The sequence below is a fragment of the Paroedura picta genome, chromosome 18, assembly GCF_049243985.1.
Source record: "Paroedura picta isolate Pp20150507F chromosome 18, Ppicta_v3.0, whole genome shotgun sequence".
Taxonomy (NCBI): domain Eukaryota; kingdom Metazoa; phylum Chordata; class Lepidosauria; order Squamata; family Gekkonidae; genus Paroedura; species Paroedura picta.
The window spans coordinates 3,609,686-3,625,000 of record NC_135386.1 but is presented as its reverse complement, the minus strand read 5'-3'; the positions used below and the strand labels follow the sequence as shown (position 1 = coordinate 3,625,000).

Here is a 15,315-nt window from a genome sequence, read left to right as displayed (position 1 = left end):
GTCTCCATGTTTCTCCCCCCATCTGAAATCCTCCCTTTGTTCATCCTTCTCCAAGCTCCCTCCCCTTGTTTCTGAAACTGCAAACCCTCCACATGCAGCCAGCTGGATGGCCTTGGGACAGTCCCAGCTCTTTTAGAGCCGGCCGGGTGACCTTGGCCCAGACATTGTGAAGCAGCTTCAAGCTTCCTCCTCGTGTCATTTTCCTGTGCGGAAACAGCCCCTGCTGTGTGGTCTCCGTCTACCCCCCCCCCCCTCCGTGGGGCTGCGTACGCAGCATTCAGGCCTGCTTGTGGGGTTTCCAAAAGCATCTGCTCCGCCCCAGCTGGAAGGAGGAAACTGGGCTTTCAGATAGGCTTTCTTGTTGACCCTTGAACAAGAGAGCCATCTGGAGACTGTCTCCAGAAAATTAGCCCCCACAGAGGAAATATCTGCTGCCATTAAGGAACCTGTAATGTTCTTTTTTGTCGTAGACGCATGACCGGCTCATTTACCACTGGACAGAGAGGCCAAAGAGAGAGTATGTAGGAGGGTAACCTTCTGCTTTCCCCTCTGCAGGCGGGCTTTGTACATTGTGACATATCTGCTGTTTCCAGTGAACGTCCTGGTGGGGGTCTTGGCTGGCGTCTGGAGGATGCTGACGATTGCTCTTTACAACATCCTCCACTTCTGCCAGCTCGACCTTAGCCTCCTCGGCCATGGGACGGAGGCCTTCGATCCAGGTGAGAGGAATTCCGGGCATGCTCAGTTCCTCAGGGCTCCTTTTAAGTACATGTACTTAATTTAAGAAAGTGGGACTGGCTTTAGTTTTGCATCTTACAGCGCCCCTGTTTAAAAACGTCCACTGGAATTCTTTTTTTTTTTGGGGGGGGGGGGGGGGTGGAAAATGAATTGGAAATCTCTAATGGACTGGATAACTAAACAGGTATTCGTCTACTGGGACCGATTCATTACTGGGCTAGGCTACAAAATATTTAACTGTTCTGGCTTATTGACTTTCGGAGGTCACGATTTTGCCTGCATGTATCTTTTTCTTGGCCTGGGAGGAGGGGGTCAGAAATCAAAAATAGCCTTTTACATGCACACATCGTTAGACTGTTAGTCAGATCATAGTAGCCAAGAATGTTTCGCTCAAACTAGATGCAAACTTCCTTTACCTTGCAAAATTGGTTGAGAACATAGGCACATAAGAAGAGTACAGCTAGATCAGAGCAATAGTCCACTTAGTCCAGCATCCCGTCTCACATAGGAACTGGTTGGCCAAGGCCTTTGTTAGGACATAAGAAGATCTCTCCTGGATCGGACCAGTGGGTCCATCCAGCCTCCCGTCTCACCCAGTGGCCACCCAGTTCCTCTGGAGGGCCAACAGCAGGACACAGAAGCCAAGGCCTTCATAAGAACATCAGAAGATACTTCTAGGCTCAGACCGATGGTCTGTCTAGTCCAGCATCCCCTCTGACACAGTGGACTCAAACTTCCTAAAATTTGACATTAGAGAGAAAAGGCATGTTAAGATGAGAATAAATTGGGGCAGTGAACCCAGAAACTAGGGCCCATTCTGCACACAATAGATAATGCACTTTCAATGTGCTTTGGCAGCTGGATTGTCCTGTGCAGAACAGGAAAATCTGCTTCTAAAGTGCATTGAAAGTGCATTATCTATTGTGTGCAGAATAGGCCTAGGAGTCAACAACGCTAAAGGCAAATCCTTTTTTTTTTTTTTTCTGGCGCATGAGTCGGACGCATGCATGCCCCGTGCTCGGTGACGTCCTCTCACACCCGGCCCCCTCCTTTCCTTCCAGGCTACCGCACTTACTGCTACTACTTAAACATCGAGGTCAGCCAATCACACCCCGCAATGAAAGCCTTCTGCTGGCTGCTCCTCCAATCGCAGCGCCCGCGGGGGCCAAAGGGACCCCAGCCCGGTGACGTAGAAGAAGGTGAGCATTCCGTCCTTGGCTCCGCCTAGCCGTGGATAGGCCCCGCCCCACCCACAGGCCACACCCCCAAATCTACAGGCACTTCCCAAGCCTGGCCCAGCAAGCTTAGCTACCCACCACCTCCGGAGCAAGGGGAGACCATTCAGAATACTGTTTTTTTTCTGATCAAGCTTGCTTGTGTTTCTTCTCGATAGGAGTGATGCTGATGAAGCAGCCGGCGTCGAAAGGCTCCCATCACAAGCAGAATTGTGCCCGATGGTGGCTGGCGTACACCCTCCTCAACAACCCTTCCCTTCTGCCCTACCGGAAGGGGGCACTGTTAAACTCCACAGCCCACAAGATGCAACCTGGCCCGGTGATACCTTGATAGTACAACGCCCCCTGGCTTTGGGGGACAACGACGGACGGTGCTACGGGAAAGGGCCCTGAGTTCTTGATGCTGCGGGCCCCCTCGTGATTCCTGTACACCCCCTCTTCCGCCTTTCACACCCTACAACTCTAGAGGCCTCTGTTTTGTAGTCTAACCTCGAGGCTGCAGCCTGGTCGCCTTGAGGTCCCCGCCGTGTGTTTTCAGGACCCAAGATGGTCTGATCAATATGGGAAGAACTCAAACTTCGAACCGAGTTGCATGGATCTAAATGTGCTGTGTCTCCCCACCCCCACCCCATCTCCTCCTCCCCCTCCTAGGTTTATCCTCCTGTGTGCCTTTTTCTTCATTCCAGTGTATGCGGGAATGCTATTAGGAGCCCCAAGTTTCTAGTCCTCAGGCACTGGCCGTGTCTTGATTGTTAAGTGTGCGGGTCAGATTTACGGGACGGATCCAGGTTACCTCCCCCATGAATGTGATCCAGCAGGAGAGCGCTAAGGCTAGCGGGAAAACCGGGTCCCAGAACAGCATGGGAAGGGGACCGTGAAGAAGGACCAAGAAAGACAAGAAATGGGTTCATAGAAGACGTTAGGAGGATTCGTCACCTGCGTGCCAAACGCTGAATTCGGGGAATTCTTTGGGGCCGTCTTTTGAAACTCCTGCGCTGTTCCCCAAGGCAGAGCCGAGCCATTATCAGGACAGATTCAATTTTCGAAATGGCTTTAAGAAGTGGATTATAATTGTGGCGAATGGGAGTGCAAGACATCTCACCGAAAAAGAGAGATCCCTTTATTCGTAAAAGGACTGCCAGATGCACCTGTCTACTGGGAGCACGTGCCCTTGAGCTATTCCCGCTGTCTTCCTTCCCGCCTGAAAAAAACAACAACCGAAATGCAGTCAGACAGTTTCTTTGTTTTGCGTAACCTGATGGCGCTCGCGTTCTCCTGGACGGGTGCCAGAGCGTCCTCTTTTTCTGGTAGACTGCGGAATAACTCCTTCTCTCTCTCTCTCCCCCTCTCCCTTTTGGCTAAGCGATTTTTTGACGTCTCGTAGCCGAAAGCTGGCCCGGGTGAGCTCGGAAGCCAGCTAAGTAGAACGGCGGTAGAACTCTGTGAGTTGCAAAAATCTCCGGCAAATAAATAAACGTCCCTTCCTTGTTTCCCTGTGGTTATGTTATCTGCAGAGGCCTGCAAGGTGGAGAGTCATCTGCTCTCACTTGCAATGGCTCTTGGGGAGGCGGGGAGAGAAAACCACGTTAAAATCTGACAAGATCAGGATAGCCTGAGCCATCGAGGTCAGGACAAGAAGCAAAGAGGGATGGCTTGCATCGGCTTTCCTCTGGATAGCAACCTGGTGTTCCCTCAGTGCATCAAGGCCAACCCTGCTTAGCAGCCAAACTCTGAGTAATCTTGGCTCTTCAGGCAGCCTGTGAGCTGTATAGGACATTACAAATTATTCCTGTTCCCCCTTACGCCATGATTCTTCTGGGCATTTCTCATGTCACTGTGTTGGGCCTCAGAAAGCCCAAGCAGGTTTGAGAGAGGATTTGCCCAGCATTTGTGACTTGAGATCCTTTAGCTGGAGAACCTGGAGAACTGGAGAGCTTGAACTGCTGTCTACTGCATCAGATCCTCGGTCCATCAAGGGGCGTCCCCCAGAGAGCCTTAAGATCTGGCGAGCAGAACGTGCTTGGGGTCCACGGTCCCAAGATCAGATTGGCCTTAATAAGGTCCGGGGCCTTTTGAGTCTTGGCTCCAGTGTGGTGGAACCATCTTTCAAATGAGATCAGAGCCTTGAGGAACCTTGAATGGTTCCTCAGGATTTTTAGGACAGACCTGTTTCCCAGGGTTGAGGCCCAAAGTGACATCTGAATTAGACCAGCCTGCCCACCAAAGCCTTATTTGAATTCCGAATAGAGCTGAGAATATCCTCCCATTCCCCACAACCTTTCTTCTTTTTTAGTACAGGAAGAAATACTGGAGGGCGACTCAAATTTGGATTGGATTCTAATGCTTATTTAATAATTCAGTGTTTGTACTGCTGTATTTTTCCTAGATGTGATCGAATGATGTAATCTGTCCTGAGTCACATGAGAGAGGGTGGAAAGTCAGTCGAATAGTGAGAAATAGTGAGCATTGTCCCTTGCTGATAGGGATGCCAGCCTCCAGGTGGGACCTGGAGATCTCCCGGAATGACAGCTCTTCTCCAGACTACACAGATCAGTTCCCATGGAGAAAAGGGATGTTTTGGTAGGGGGAATCTAGGGAATTCTGTACCACCTACCTATAGCTTCTCCCCCAGATCTCCAGGAATTGCCGAGCTGGGAGATGGCAACCTTAAGAACAGGGTCACAATGAAGTACCTCAGAAAATGGGAAATCCTTTCGTAAACTTTTATTACAAAAAAAAAGAGAGAGTATCCTTGCATAGTAAAACAAAGATCTACAAATCCATCAGCTGTAATACCAGAACTCTACGACAACACGGTTCATATTATAGCTTTCCTCTCCCCCAAAAAGACCACCGTTGGAAACGAAGAATTCGACAAGGATTTTGTTTACCATCTCCCGTACCAGAGCAATCTTCTTTGTATTGTTGTTCTTATCTCTGAGCTCGCCAAACCTGTATCACTACACTTTCATAAAGCAGCTGAATAATAAAACATTATAAAAACAGGAGGAGGAGAAAAAGAACCTGTAACTAAATGAACGATCCCGCAGAAAAAGGGAGAGATAATAAACAGCTGGCTGTCAAAGGAAAACAATCGGATTCAAATCCCCTCTGAAAATAATATTGCCTTTAACAATATTTCTGAAGAACTGGATTGGACACCTTTTCCTATGCCTGCCGAGCGTTTTTAGGAGCTGAGAGGTAGGGCTTTTGCCCAGCAAATGTATTGAGTGGCTTTTGGAGACTTGATTGGCTGTGCAGATTTTTTTTATGTTGCTTTGCCACAGCTGCAAGTGCAGCCGATGTTTCTACAGTGTTACTCGCAAAATTAAGCTGTGGCTGGCTCTTCTTCCTTTGGCAGCCATTTTGTGGCTGACTCCACCTCCTTCGGCAGCCATTTTGTGGCTGACTCCACCTCCTTCGGCAGCCATTTTGTGGCTGACTCCACCTCCTTCGGCAGCCATTTTGTGGCTGACTCCACCTCCTTCGGCAGCCATTTTGTGGCTGACTCCACCTCCTTCAGCAGCCATTTTGTGGCTGATGCCACCTCCCTCGGCAGCCATTTTGTGGCTGCACTCACCAGGCCCTGTCAGAATTCCAAATGGGCCCACAGGCTCAGAAAAGTTAGAGAACCCAATATTGAAAGAACATGGTGATCCTCTTTGGGGAGGGATTTCTTGAACACACCACTGCAGGGCTGTAGTCCTACCTGAGAACTTTGATTTCTCCCAATTTTTAAAAAAACTAGATTCCTTTGTTAGCTTTACAACTAGAACAAGAATGTAATCTAAATGCAAAATTCAGGGCTTCAGGATGCAGAACTATCCTACAGACTCCCCACCTACGGGAATGTATAGAAGAAAAGTATTTATTTATACCCTGCTTTTCAGCACTCGAAGGAGCCCCAAAGCCGCTTACAAACACCTTTCCCTTCCTCTCCCCGCAACAGACACCCCGCGAGGTAGGTGGGGGCTGAGAGAGCTCTGGGAGGACTGCTCTGCGAGAACACCTCTGAGAGAACTGCGACCAGCCCAAGACCACCCGAGATCATGTGGAGGAGTGGAGAATCAAACCCGGTTCTCCAGATTAGAGGCTGCGGAAAAACCCTGATCCAATCTGTGCCGTTCGAGAGGTGTGTCTCCATTTTCTACCTTCATAGTCCAGGCCTACATTTCTACACTAACAAGATTTCAAGAGCTTTAAGGATACAAAGCGACTGAAAAAAGCACAATCCACCTGCCCCACTGCCAAGGTCCCCAAAGCATCCCTCCATTCGTAGCCGCCTTGGACCCCATCGGCGTGAGGTAGATGACCACCAGCTTTTCTTCCGGCTGGGAAAGCTCGTCCTTGTCGCACGGCTGGGATCGGGGCCTGCTGGCCTGGATGTCGTTCCGGAGGAGGTCATCCGCTGCGTTTTCCGAGCTGCTCAAAGCCACCTCGACCGACACCTCCCGCGACCCAACGTCATTCACGGCCCGGCAGGTGTAGACGCCCTCGTCTGCCTTGCTGAACTTCAAGATGGCCATGGAGCCGTTCTTGAAGACCCGGAAACGCCCTGGGGCCTCCTCGGTTCTCGCGGCGGCTAGAGAGTCTCCCTCCTCCGCATTGGGCCCGTTGATCGCTACCGTTTGGCCGGACGTCTGGATCCGCCACCCGATCTCCGGCAGGGGATTCCCCACAGCGCCGCAGTCCAAAAGAAGGCTGAGTCCATCGGGCAAGACGGAATTGTCCAAGATGGAGTGGTAGGTCAGCTGGACGGATGGGAGCGTGCAGTCCAGAGCCAGGGTTCTCCCGAGAACGTGACCTCTCAAGTCCTTAGGAGTCTCACAAGTGATGGATTCCTTCTCTGGGGTGGAGACGGACGTGCCCTTGAGCCACTGCTTCAACCACCAGAGCTTGCAGGAGCAATGGAATGGGTTGTTGTTGATCTGCAGCAAGGACAGCAAAGGCGTGGAGTCAAAGGTCCCCTCGGAGAGGAGGGCGAGCCTGTTGTTATCCAGCCACAGAGACCTCAGCTCCTTCAGCGTGGAAAAGGCCTCTGCAGGAACCTTCTCCAGATGGTTGCTGCTGAACTTCAGTAGCTCCAGGGCGGTCAGGTTTCGCAAGTCCTGCCAAGGGAAATCCGTGATCTGGTTGTGGCTGAGGTCCAGGTTCCTCAGCTGGGCCAGGGAGCCGAAGGTGTCCTTCCCGATGGTGCTGATCTCATTATAGGACAGCCACAGGCCCTGCAGGCTGCCCAGGTCCACGAAGGAGTCTTCCTGGAGGGAGGCGATGCGGTTGACGGACAACGTCAGGGTGGTGGCGTTGGAGGGGAGGCCGACGGGGACGGTGTGCAGATCTTTGTAAGAGCAGTCTGCGATGTGACGGCTGTAGTTCCTCCTCGCCACACAGATGCAGACTTTGGGGCAGGCCTGAACTCCAGACGCGAGGAAGACGGCTCCGAAGAAGAGAAGCAGGTCCATGATTCTGCCCCTTCGGATGCAAAAGGAAAAGGAGGTGGTGGGTAGCGGTTATGTTGCTCCAGTCAACTTTCTGAAACATTGAGGACGTAAGAGGAGCCCTGTTGGATCAGGCCGGTGGCCCATCTAGTCACACACTCTGTGGCCCAATCCCAGGTCCCATCAAGAGGTCCACCAGCAGGGCTGGACCTCCAGATGCCCTCCCACTGTTGCCCTCCCAAGCCCCAAGAGGACAGAGCATCACTGACCCAAAACTAAGAACATAAGAAAAGCCATGTTGGGTCAGACCTATGGCCCATCCAGTTCGACACTCTGGGTCACCTCCTGCCTCTTCCTTTAATGGGAGATGCCGGGGATTGAACCTGGGACCTTCTGCCTGCCAAGCAGAGGCTCTGCCCCTGAGCCAGGGTCCCAGATCAAGGCCTTCCCCCTCCCCTCCTGCCTGGTCCTTTAACTGGAGATGCCGGGGATTGAACCGGGGACCTTCTGCCTGCCAAGCAGAGGCTCTGCCCCTGAGCCAGGGTCCCAGATCAAGGCCTTCCCCATCCCCTCCTGCCTGGTCCTTTAACTGGAGATGCCGGGGATTGAACCTGGGACCTCCTGCCTGCCAAGCAGAGGCTCTGCCCCTGAGCCAGGGTCCCAGATCAAGGCCTTCCCCATCCCCTCCTGCCTGGTCCTTTAACTGGAGATGCCGGGGATTGAACCTGGGACGTCAAGGTCAGTGGAAGAGCCCGGTTTCCTGTTTTCACAGCAATGCCAGGAACTGATTTTTCTCCTGGATGTTTAGACCTACTTTGAGCAGGGGGTTAGACTCGACGGCCTGTCTGGCCCCTTCCCACTCGTCTATGAACTGCTTGTGGCCGAGTCCATTAAAGCAGGATATAGGGGAAAGGCCGGGGTTCCCCTGGGAAGTTCTCACGGAGAACGGGACCTGCTGCCTTAGGGAAGGAGAGAGCAGTGGCCGGGAACAGAGGAAACGTCAAAACAAAATCGCAAGCCAGCTTCCTCCAAGCCATCTCAGCATCGTTACTTCCCAGGGTCTTCCCTATTTTGGTTTTTAGGAATGTCTGGCATCCCTGTCGCGACGGCTGTGTTGCCTTTGGAGACCAAACAGAGCCAAACACAGGGAGAAATCCCACACCGATTTCTCCCCCTCGCACGAACACAGAGGGTTTTCTCACGTTTTCTGCGTTTTGCTCACTGTCGTTCCGCCTTTGAGGACAGATCGAGAGATTAGTCTGTCACAGCAGGAGAAAAGAGACCAGGAGCGGCTTCGAGACCGACAAAGTGATGGGGAAAGAGCGTCTTTCACTGCTCGCTTCTTCGGGTCTGAAGGATTGAGCGGGGACTGGTGAAAGCTTGTAATCGGCCGCAAATTTTGTCCGGGTTTATAGGGCCATGGGACACTTGCTGTCTCAGTGACGCATGGAAACTCTCCAGCTATACGTTTTGAGAGTCTTTAAGCTGCTCCTGAATTCTGGCTCTTTTTTCCCGCCGGAAGGTGAGTCCGTCTGTCCTTAAACCTTGAGGAGTGGAGTGATTTCATAAATGCCAGATGGACCCACCTTCTAGCTGTATCTGAAGAAGGGAGCAGGGAGTTGTGTGAAAGCTTCACCCCCGCCACGAATTTTGTTCGTGTTTTAGGTGCTCCTGGACTTTGGCTCTTTCCTGCTGCTAGATTGTAAGTCCCGCTTCAGATGGCCCAGGAGATTTCACGCGGCAGAACTCCCTCCTCCCCCCAAACGGGGATCCCTGCAGCCAGAAATGTAGCTTCGCAGGGAGAAAGCCACATCCTCCCTTGAGACGCTAGCTGTCTAACGCAGCATTCCGCCGTGCAAGACTGCCTCGTCGACGGCTTGGGGGGGAATGAATGCCCGTTTGCTGTTTTGCCTTTTTTGCTTTCAAGAAAGCTGCCCGGAAGCCATTCTGCAAGAGAGCCTGAGGACACGGTTTATGTTCTGTTTCTCGTTCCGCAAGATAAAATTATTTCCCGGTCTTTGGCTCCTCTATGGGTGTGGAGCTGACCTCATCGACTTCCTTATTTCTGGTCTGCTGCAGCCCTTTCTCCCCTGCTAAGCTCTTTCCATGCCTGAGCTGTCAAAATACCCACAGATAATCACTGTTACCAGGGGGTTGCCAGCCTCCAGGTAGCAGCTGGAGATCTGGAACATCTAATGGTGTCCAGAAGATAACAATCAGTTCCTCTGAAGACAGTGGCCAATTTTGGAAATCCAGTTCCCCTAGAGACAGTGGCCAATTTTGGGATCTACGGCATTGCACCCCTTTGAAATCCCCCCCTGCCTCTCCCCAAGCCCCACCCCTCTCAGGCTCCACCCCCAAAATCTCCAGAGCTGTCCCCCCCTGCAAACCCCAGCCCAGAGTCAACTCACTGAAGAAACCAAGGGCTTCTATCTGGTTTCGGAAGCACCTCGAGATTCAGAAGAAGCCCAGAGAGAGAAGCCAAAATGCATTTGGGTGTGGGAAGCCTTTATCATTGAAAGGCAGACGGCGTTTAAAAAAAAAAATCCCCAATTTCGTTTTACCTCTTTGCAGGCTCCCGTTCGCTTGTTCATCTGCAGAGTTCCAGCCAGAAAACTGCACAAAAGTTACATCCGACCCCGTTCCGACTCACACATTCCAAAAATGTTATTAATAACAACCAAGTCCTGCCTACAATTCCGTGTGAGCCAGGGGGAAAGGAGGGGGAGTGAATTTCCACACAGGCCTCTCCAAAAAAACGCCAGCCTCTCCCAGCTCCTTGCTTTAAAATGCAGTGCTTCCTATCCCCCGCTTAATTGTCGTCACCCAGGTTGTCTTTGAGGGGTCCAGAGAAACCCCCTGGACACCCGCCTGGGATCTATAGATCTCTTTTGCCCCTGCCGGGCCTTCTCTGGGCCTTCTCCTAACCCGGCCCTCCCCAGCAGACAGGCTGCAAACTTTCAAGAGATATGCTGATCTTGCCCAATTGAAAGCAGAAGCCCAGTTTTTATCCCTCCCTTTCTTGGGATAAATTCCCTTAAAGAGGCAGTCCGTGGCAAGGCGCAGAATTGTTCTGGGGTTTTGTAGGCGACCCCAAGGAACACGCTTGTGGCGGTGCCATGCTTAAAGTGCCAGGCCAGGATCTGGGATACCCGAGTTCGAATCCCCATTCTGCCATGGAAGCTCACTTCCACCCAAGTTGGATAACGTGCTTTAGCTATCATTTCCTGTTTCACAGAGGATAATACAGTTGGTAAACAGCACAAGAGGTTTATCGTGCAGATACTGCCTGGTTTGTGCAGATGCTGGGGATGGACCCTGCAAGGCAGGCCAAGTAGAAGTTCTGCCACTGAGCCAGGGTCCCAGATCAAGGCCTTCCCCATCCCCTCCTGCCTGGTCCTTTAACTGGAGATGCCAGGGATTGAACCGGGGCCCTTCAGCCTGCCAAGCAGAGGCTCTGCCCCTGAGCCAGGATCCCAGATCAAGGCCTTCCCCATCCCCTCCTGCCTGGTCCTTTAACTGGAGATGCCGGGGATTGAACCTGGGACCTTCTGCCTGTCAAACAGAGGCTCTGCCCCTGAGCCCCAGGTCTTACCCACCACCAGTTCTGGTCTTCCCTAGCTGCAGACGGGAGAGTCACTTCACCTGCCCTTCGTAGTCCATGACAGACTTTCTCACCAGCTTTCCCTCTCCCCCCTCCCCACACTGCACAAACTCACTTAATAATTTACACTTTCATTCTCCTCCAGGCTGTGATGGAGGAGGGAGGGGGAAGAAGAAGTTGGGAGGGAAAAAGTCATTGTGTGTGTGTGTGTGTGTGTGTGTGTTTTTCCCCCCTTTCCCCAATGAATAACTGATGAAGCCAAACCCAATTACACCTCCTGCCTGACTGAGAATATTTATTTTGGCTAGGGACTGAAGTCCACACTGCTCCTTGGAGAGGGAATTTCAGCTCAAGGACTGGCCATCTTGTTTTCCTCTGTTTTACTACTGCTGCTGGGGTTCAACGGAGCTTCAAACCTAGATGGCTTTTTCTGACACCCAGGATGGTCAACAAACTGGGACGGCTTCATCAAAGTCCCTCTGTGTCTATTTCTGCCCCGCTTGATCTCCCTCTTTCCTCTCCTTACCCTCTCTGCTTCCCCCCCCAGACCTGTTGAACTGGGGTAGGCCAATCTACACACACCCCTCATCAAACCTCTTTTCTTCTTGCTCCTCCAGGGCCCCAGCCTGAGGAGCACGGGGGATGTGAGCCAATATACGCTGCTATACGTGGGTGGAAACAAGCCAGTGGTAACAAAGGGGGCTTCTTGCTCGCTGGAGTCTCTGTGTCCCCCTCCCCCTCTGGCCTGCATTTCAGCTCGGTCAGGAAGAGGAAGGGATGGGTCCCTTTGGAGATGGAAATTCAATTTGCGCCATTCCCGGCACGAAGCGTCCTTCTCTGACAGGCTACCCCGGAAAAGGGCTGTCTCTCCCATGCAGAAGGGAAAGCTGCCTTTCGCAGCCAAAGAAATCCGGGTGTGCTTTGTACCGATGCTTGCTTGTTTATTTTGAACGGTGGTATTTGAGTTGTGACAGCCAGATGGGTTGCAAAATTCCACCTACAGCCTGAAGCTTGAACAGGAGATGCTGGGGATCGAACCTGGGACCTTCTGCATGCCAAACGTGCAGAGAGATAGCCCTCCCTAACTCTTGACCTCCCCAACAGCACGGCGAACCACACACAGAGCTAAGAACAAGTGGGCCTTCAGCTCCAGGCCTCAGAACCAGCTCCGCTGAGCGTCAAGCACATGATCATGTGACAGGAAGAGGTGGAGCCAGAAGTAGAATCATAGAGCCGGAAGGGGCCACACAGGCCATCTAGTCCCACCCCCGGCTCAATGCTGGATCAGCCTCAAGCACCTAAGATAAGTCTATGTCCAGCCGCTGCTTGAAGACGGCCAGTGAGGGGGAGCTCCCCACCTCCTTAGGCATCCTATCCCACTGCTGAACTACTCTGACTGTGAAAAACATTTTCCTGATATCTAGCCCGTACTATTCTCCACGTAGCTTAAACCCATTACTGCAGGTTCGATCCTCTGCTGCCAACAGGAACCTATCCCTGCCCTCCTCCAAATGACAACCTTTCAGATACTTCCAGAGAGCCCTCCTGTCCCCTCTTAGCTTCCTCTTCTCCAGGTTGAACCTTCCCTGGTGGGACCATCTCACCCGTAGCAAGGTCAGGACCATGGACAGCAGACCAGGAGTGGGGAAGTAGCTCAGGGGCAGAGCCTCTACATGAAGGCCCCAGGTTCAATCCCTGGCATCTCCAGCTAAAGGTTCTGGCCAGAGGTGACGGGAAAGACGTCCGGCCTGAGATCTCAGAGAGCGGCTTCCAGTCTGAGCAGACAATACTGACCTTGATGGACTAAGAATCTCATTCACTATAAGGGGCCGTTATGGGTTCAAGATAGATTGTAATTCCCCAGCGCTCTAGAGATAGAGGAAGATAGAGGAAGTCTGAATCCTCAGAAGTTTTTTTTTTTTTTCAAATTATCAGTTTGTTGATGATATTACACAACCCACAACTGGGTCTTCTCCCTTTTTATTCTCCTGTCCCCGGTCCAAAGGGGAAGGCCTCCGTGTAATCCGATTCTGATATCTCATCCTAGCTAGATTCCCAGTAGAAATATTAGGGAGCATGAAGGGGGGGAGAAGAAATCTATTACACTCTAATTAAATGGCTGCAGAGAGAGACATATCTCCCGTTCTTCCCCGTATGTCTTAAAGCGTAAAACTCAATTAAAACCGGCTCGCGAGAGGCCGTTTATCTTTAATGAGGATTCCGTACGTGTCTAATGCACCCTGGAAATGTTGATATTGTTACCAGCAGAGAGAAAAGAGAGTCTCATCTTGTGTCTCATCTTTAATCCACGAGGTGTAAATCTGGAGGTGTGGAGGTGGTCTTAATGAACTGGCCCTGGTGTAGCCTGCCAATAATCAATCTCCAGTTGAAAGGACCAGGCAGGAGGGGATGGGGAAGGTCTTGATCTGGGACCCTGGCTCAGGGGCAGAGCTCTGCTTGGCCTGCAGAAGGTCCCAGGTTCAATCCCCGGCATCTCCAGTTAAAGGACCAGGCAGGAGGGGATGGGGAAGGCCTTGATCTGGGACCCTGGCTCAGGGGCAGAGCCTCTGCTTGGCAGGCAGAAGGTCCCAGGTTCAATCCCTGACATCTCTAGCAAAACAAAAACCTGATAGGCCAAGGACCTGACTCAATATGAGTTAGCTTTGAACCTCAACCAATGAGCTTTTACTTCTAGCAGAGAACAGGTAGATTTGTTCTAAAGAACGTCTCTTTCTTAATACGTCGTAGAAAAGCATGTTGAAGGTTCACAGTCGTGAAGCGGTGATGTTATGTGATCCAGATGTTTTGGGGCAAAGGATAATGTGCTTCCTGAACGCGGAAAGCTGGGATACATCATTGCTGGGCAAATTATCCCCACGGCTCTTCCTGTGCATTTGTTGAGACAAGGGCTGCATTGCAAAACGTGTCCGTGTGTTTATGGCACAGGACCTATTGGTCAGTGTCTGTGACTCTGGTGTTCCTCGCTGGCCTCCCATACAAATGGCCAGCCAGGGCCGACCTTGTTTAGTTTCTGAGCTCTGATGGTATCTGGCTATCCTGATCAGGCAACCAATATCAGTAGAATACGAATCCAATAAATCACTGGATTTTACATTGCATTCCACTAGGAACAATTTTAAAAAATCACTTGGTTTCTCTGATGCTCTCCCCCTCCCTTTACATTTTACTGGTGTGTTTGCTAGGAGGGACTTCCTCAAAAAATGAGATCATTAAAAAAATAATAAACCATCAGCCCTTTGGGGGGGGGGTGGTCCAGATATCCTCCAAAATGCTTCCAAGACCAAGAAGTCCCAGACTAAGGAGTCCGGTGGCACCTTAAAAACTAACTACATTCATTCCAGCATACGGTTTATTCTAGTTGAATTTTTTTGCCAGGTAGATTTTGCAAAATATAACCGAATCTAGCTAAAGGGGGGGTCAATCTCTCTCTCTCTCTCTCTCTCTCTCTCTCTCTCTCTCTCTCTCTCTCTCTCTCTCTCTCTCTCTTTCTTTCCCCTTCTGCGCTTCTTAGCTTGCCCTGGGAAATGTTTACCTTTTCCTCCTTCCATTCCCCGGCGAGCACAGCCGATCTCTCCCGCGGGTAGCCGGGGAGGCGCGGAACCCTAACAAACATTCCACCTGGCGCGCGGGGTGCGAGTGAAAGATGATGCAGCGTGGCCGGTTTAAAGACCCGCGCCGTTCAGCCAGAGGTCGGCTTTTTCAGCGCTTGGGGAGAGGGGAATTTCCTCGGTCGGATCCGGATTCCGGTTTGGTGGATGCGGTGAAACGAAACCTTCCCCGCACTGGGACGTCAGAAAAGCGACCCGCGGAGGGGCAAAGTCGGCCGAGCGCAAAATCCATCTGGGCTAGCCATGGTTTTAAGCCGTCCCCGGGAAGCCTAAGGCGTGGCCGGACCCCAGGGAGGGGCCGTGGCTCAGGGGCAGAGCCTCCGCTTGGCACGCAGAAGGTCCCGGGTTCGAATCCGGCATCTCCAGTTCAGAGGGACGGCGAGAACCCTGCAGAACGGCCGTCGGGCGGGGGAGACAACGCCGGTTTGAAGGCATTCAAGATCTGCTAAGCAGTTTTCCTGGGTCAGCCTGTAGATTTTTTTGGGGGGGGAGCCCAACCACTGGGGCCCGCCGCTCCCAGGGGCGCCCTTTCTCGGAGTTTCAAAGGGTCCCGATTCCCGGCTTTGCCATTATGCTGTGCCTACATCCGCGCGGGCTGCGTAAATGGAAAGCGCGGACCGCCCAGGGGTTGCGCATCCGACCGCGCAGGCGGGGGCTTCCCTACGGCTAAG

General features: G+C 52.1%; 2 protein-coding genes across 6 annotated transcripts in view; one reads left to right on the top strand and one right to left on the bottom strand.

Moving 5' to 3' along the window:
* Positions 1-3,463, top strand: part of STRA6 (signaling receptor and transporter of retinol STRA6) — an 84,874-nt gene extending 81,411 nt beyond the window's left edge. For all 4 annotated transcript variants that reach the window (XM_077318179.1, XM_077318178.1, XM_077318177.1 and 1 more), the window contains 3 exons: positions 556-719; positions 1,800-1,937; positions 2,132-3,463. In XM_077318179.1, coding sequence (XP_077174294.1) covers positions 556-719; positions 1,800-1,937; positions 2,132-2,304 — 475 coding nt within the window. In that variant the 3' untranslated portion in view covers positions 2,305-3,463. The remainder of the gene's footprint in view (positions 1-555; positions 720-1,799; positions 1,938-2,131) is intronic.
* Positions 3,464-4,682: 1,219 nt separating this feature from the next.
* LOC143828024 (immunoglobulin superfamily containing leucine-rich repeat protein-like) lies at positions 4,683-14,721 on the bottom strand. Of its 2 annotated transcripts, none has more exons than XM_077318183.1 (2): positions 14,569-14,721; positions 4,683-7,445 (listed from the first exon to the last, which is right to left on the bottom strand). In XM_077318183.1, exon 2 carries the CDS (start codon positions 7,433-7,435, stop codon positions 6,173-6,175), a length of 1,263 nt encoding a protein of 420 aa, XP_077174298.1. In that variant the 5' UTR covers positions 7,436-7,445; positions 14,569-14,721; the 3' UTR covers positions 4,683-6,172. The 2 variants fall into 2 exon arrangements, with proteins under 2 accessions (XP_077174298.1, XP_077174297.1); XM_077318182.1 differs by lacking the exon at positions 14,569-14,721 and adding an exon at positions 9,976-10,598.
* Between the last annotated feature and the right edge of the window lie 594 nt (positions 14,722-15,315).

Bases quoted from the DNA above. Each gene is read 5' to 3' on its own strand.
- LOC143828024 (XM_077318183.1), bottom strand. From the start codon at position 7,435: ATGGACCTGCTTCTCTTCTTCGGAGCCGTCTTCCTCGCGTCTGGAGTT.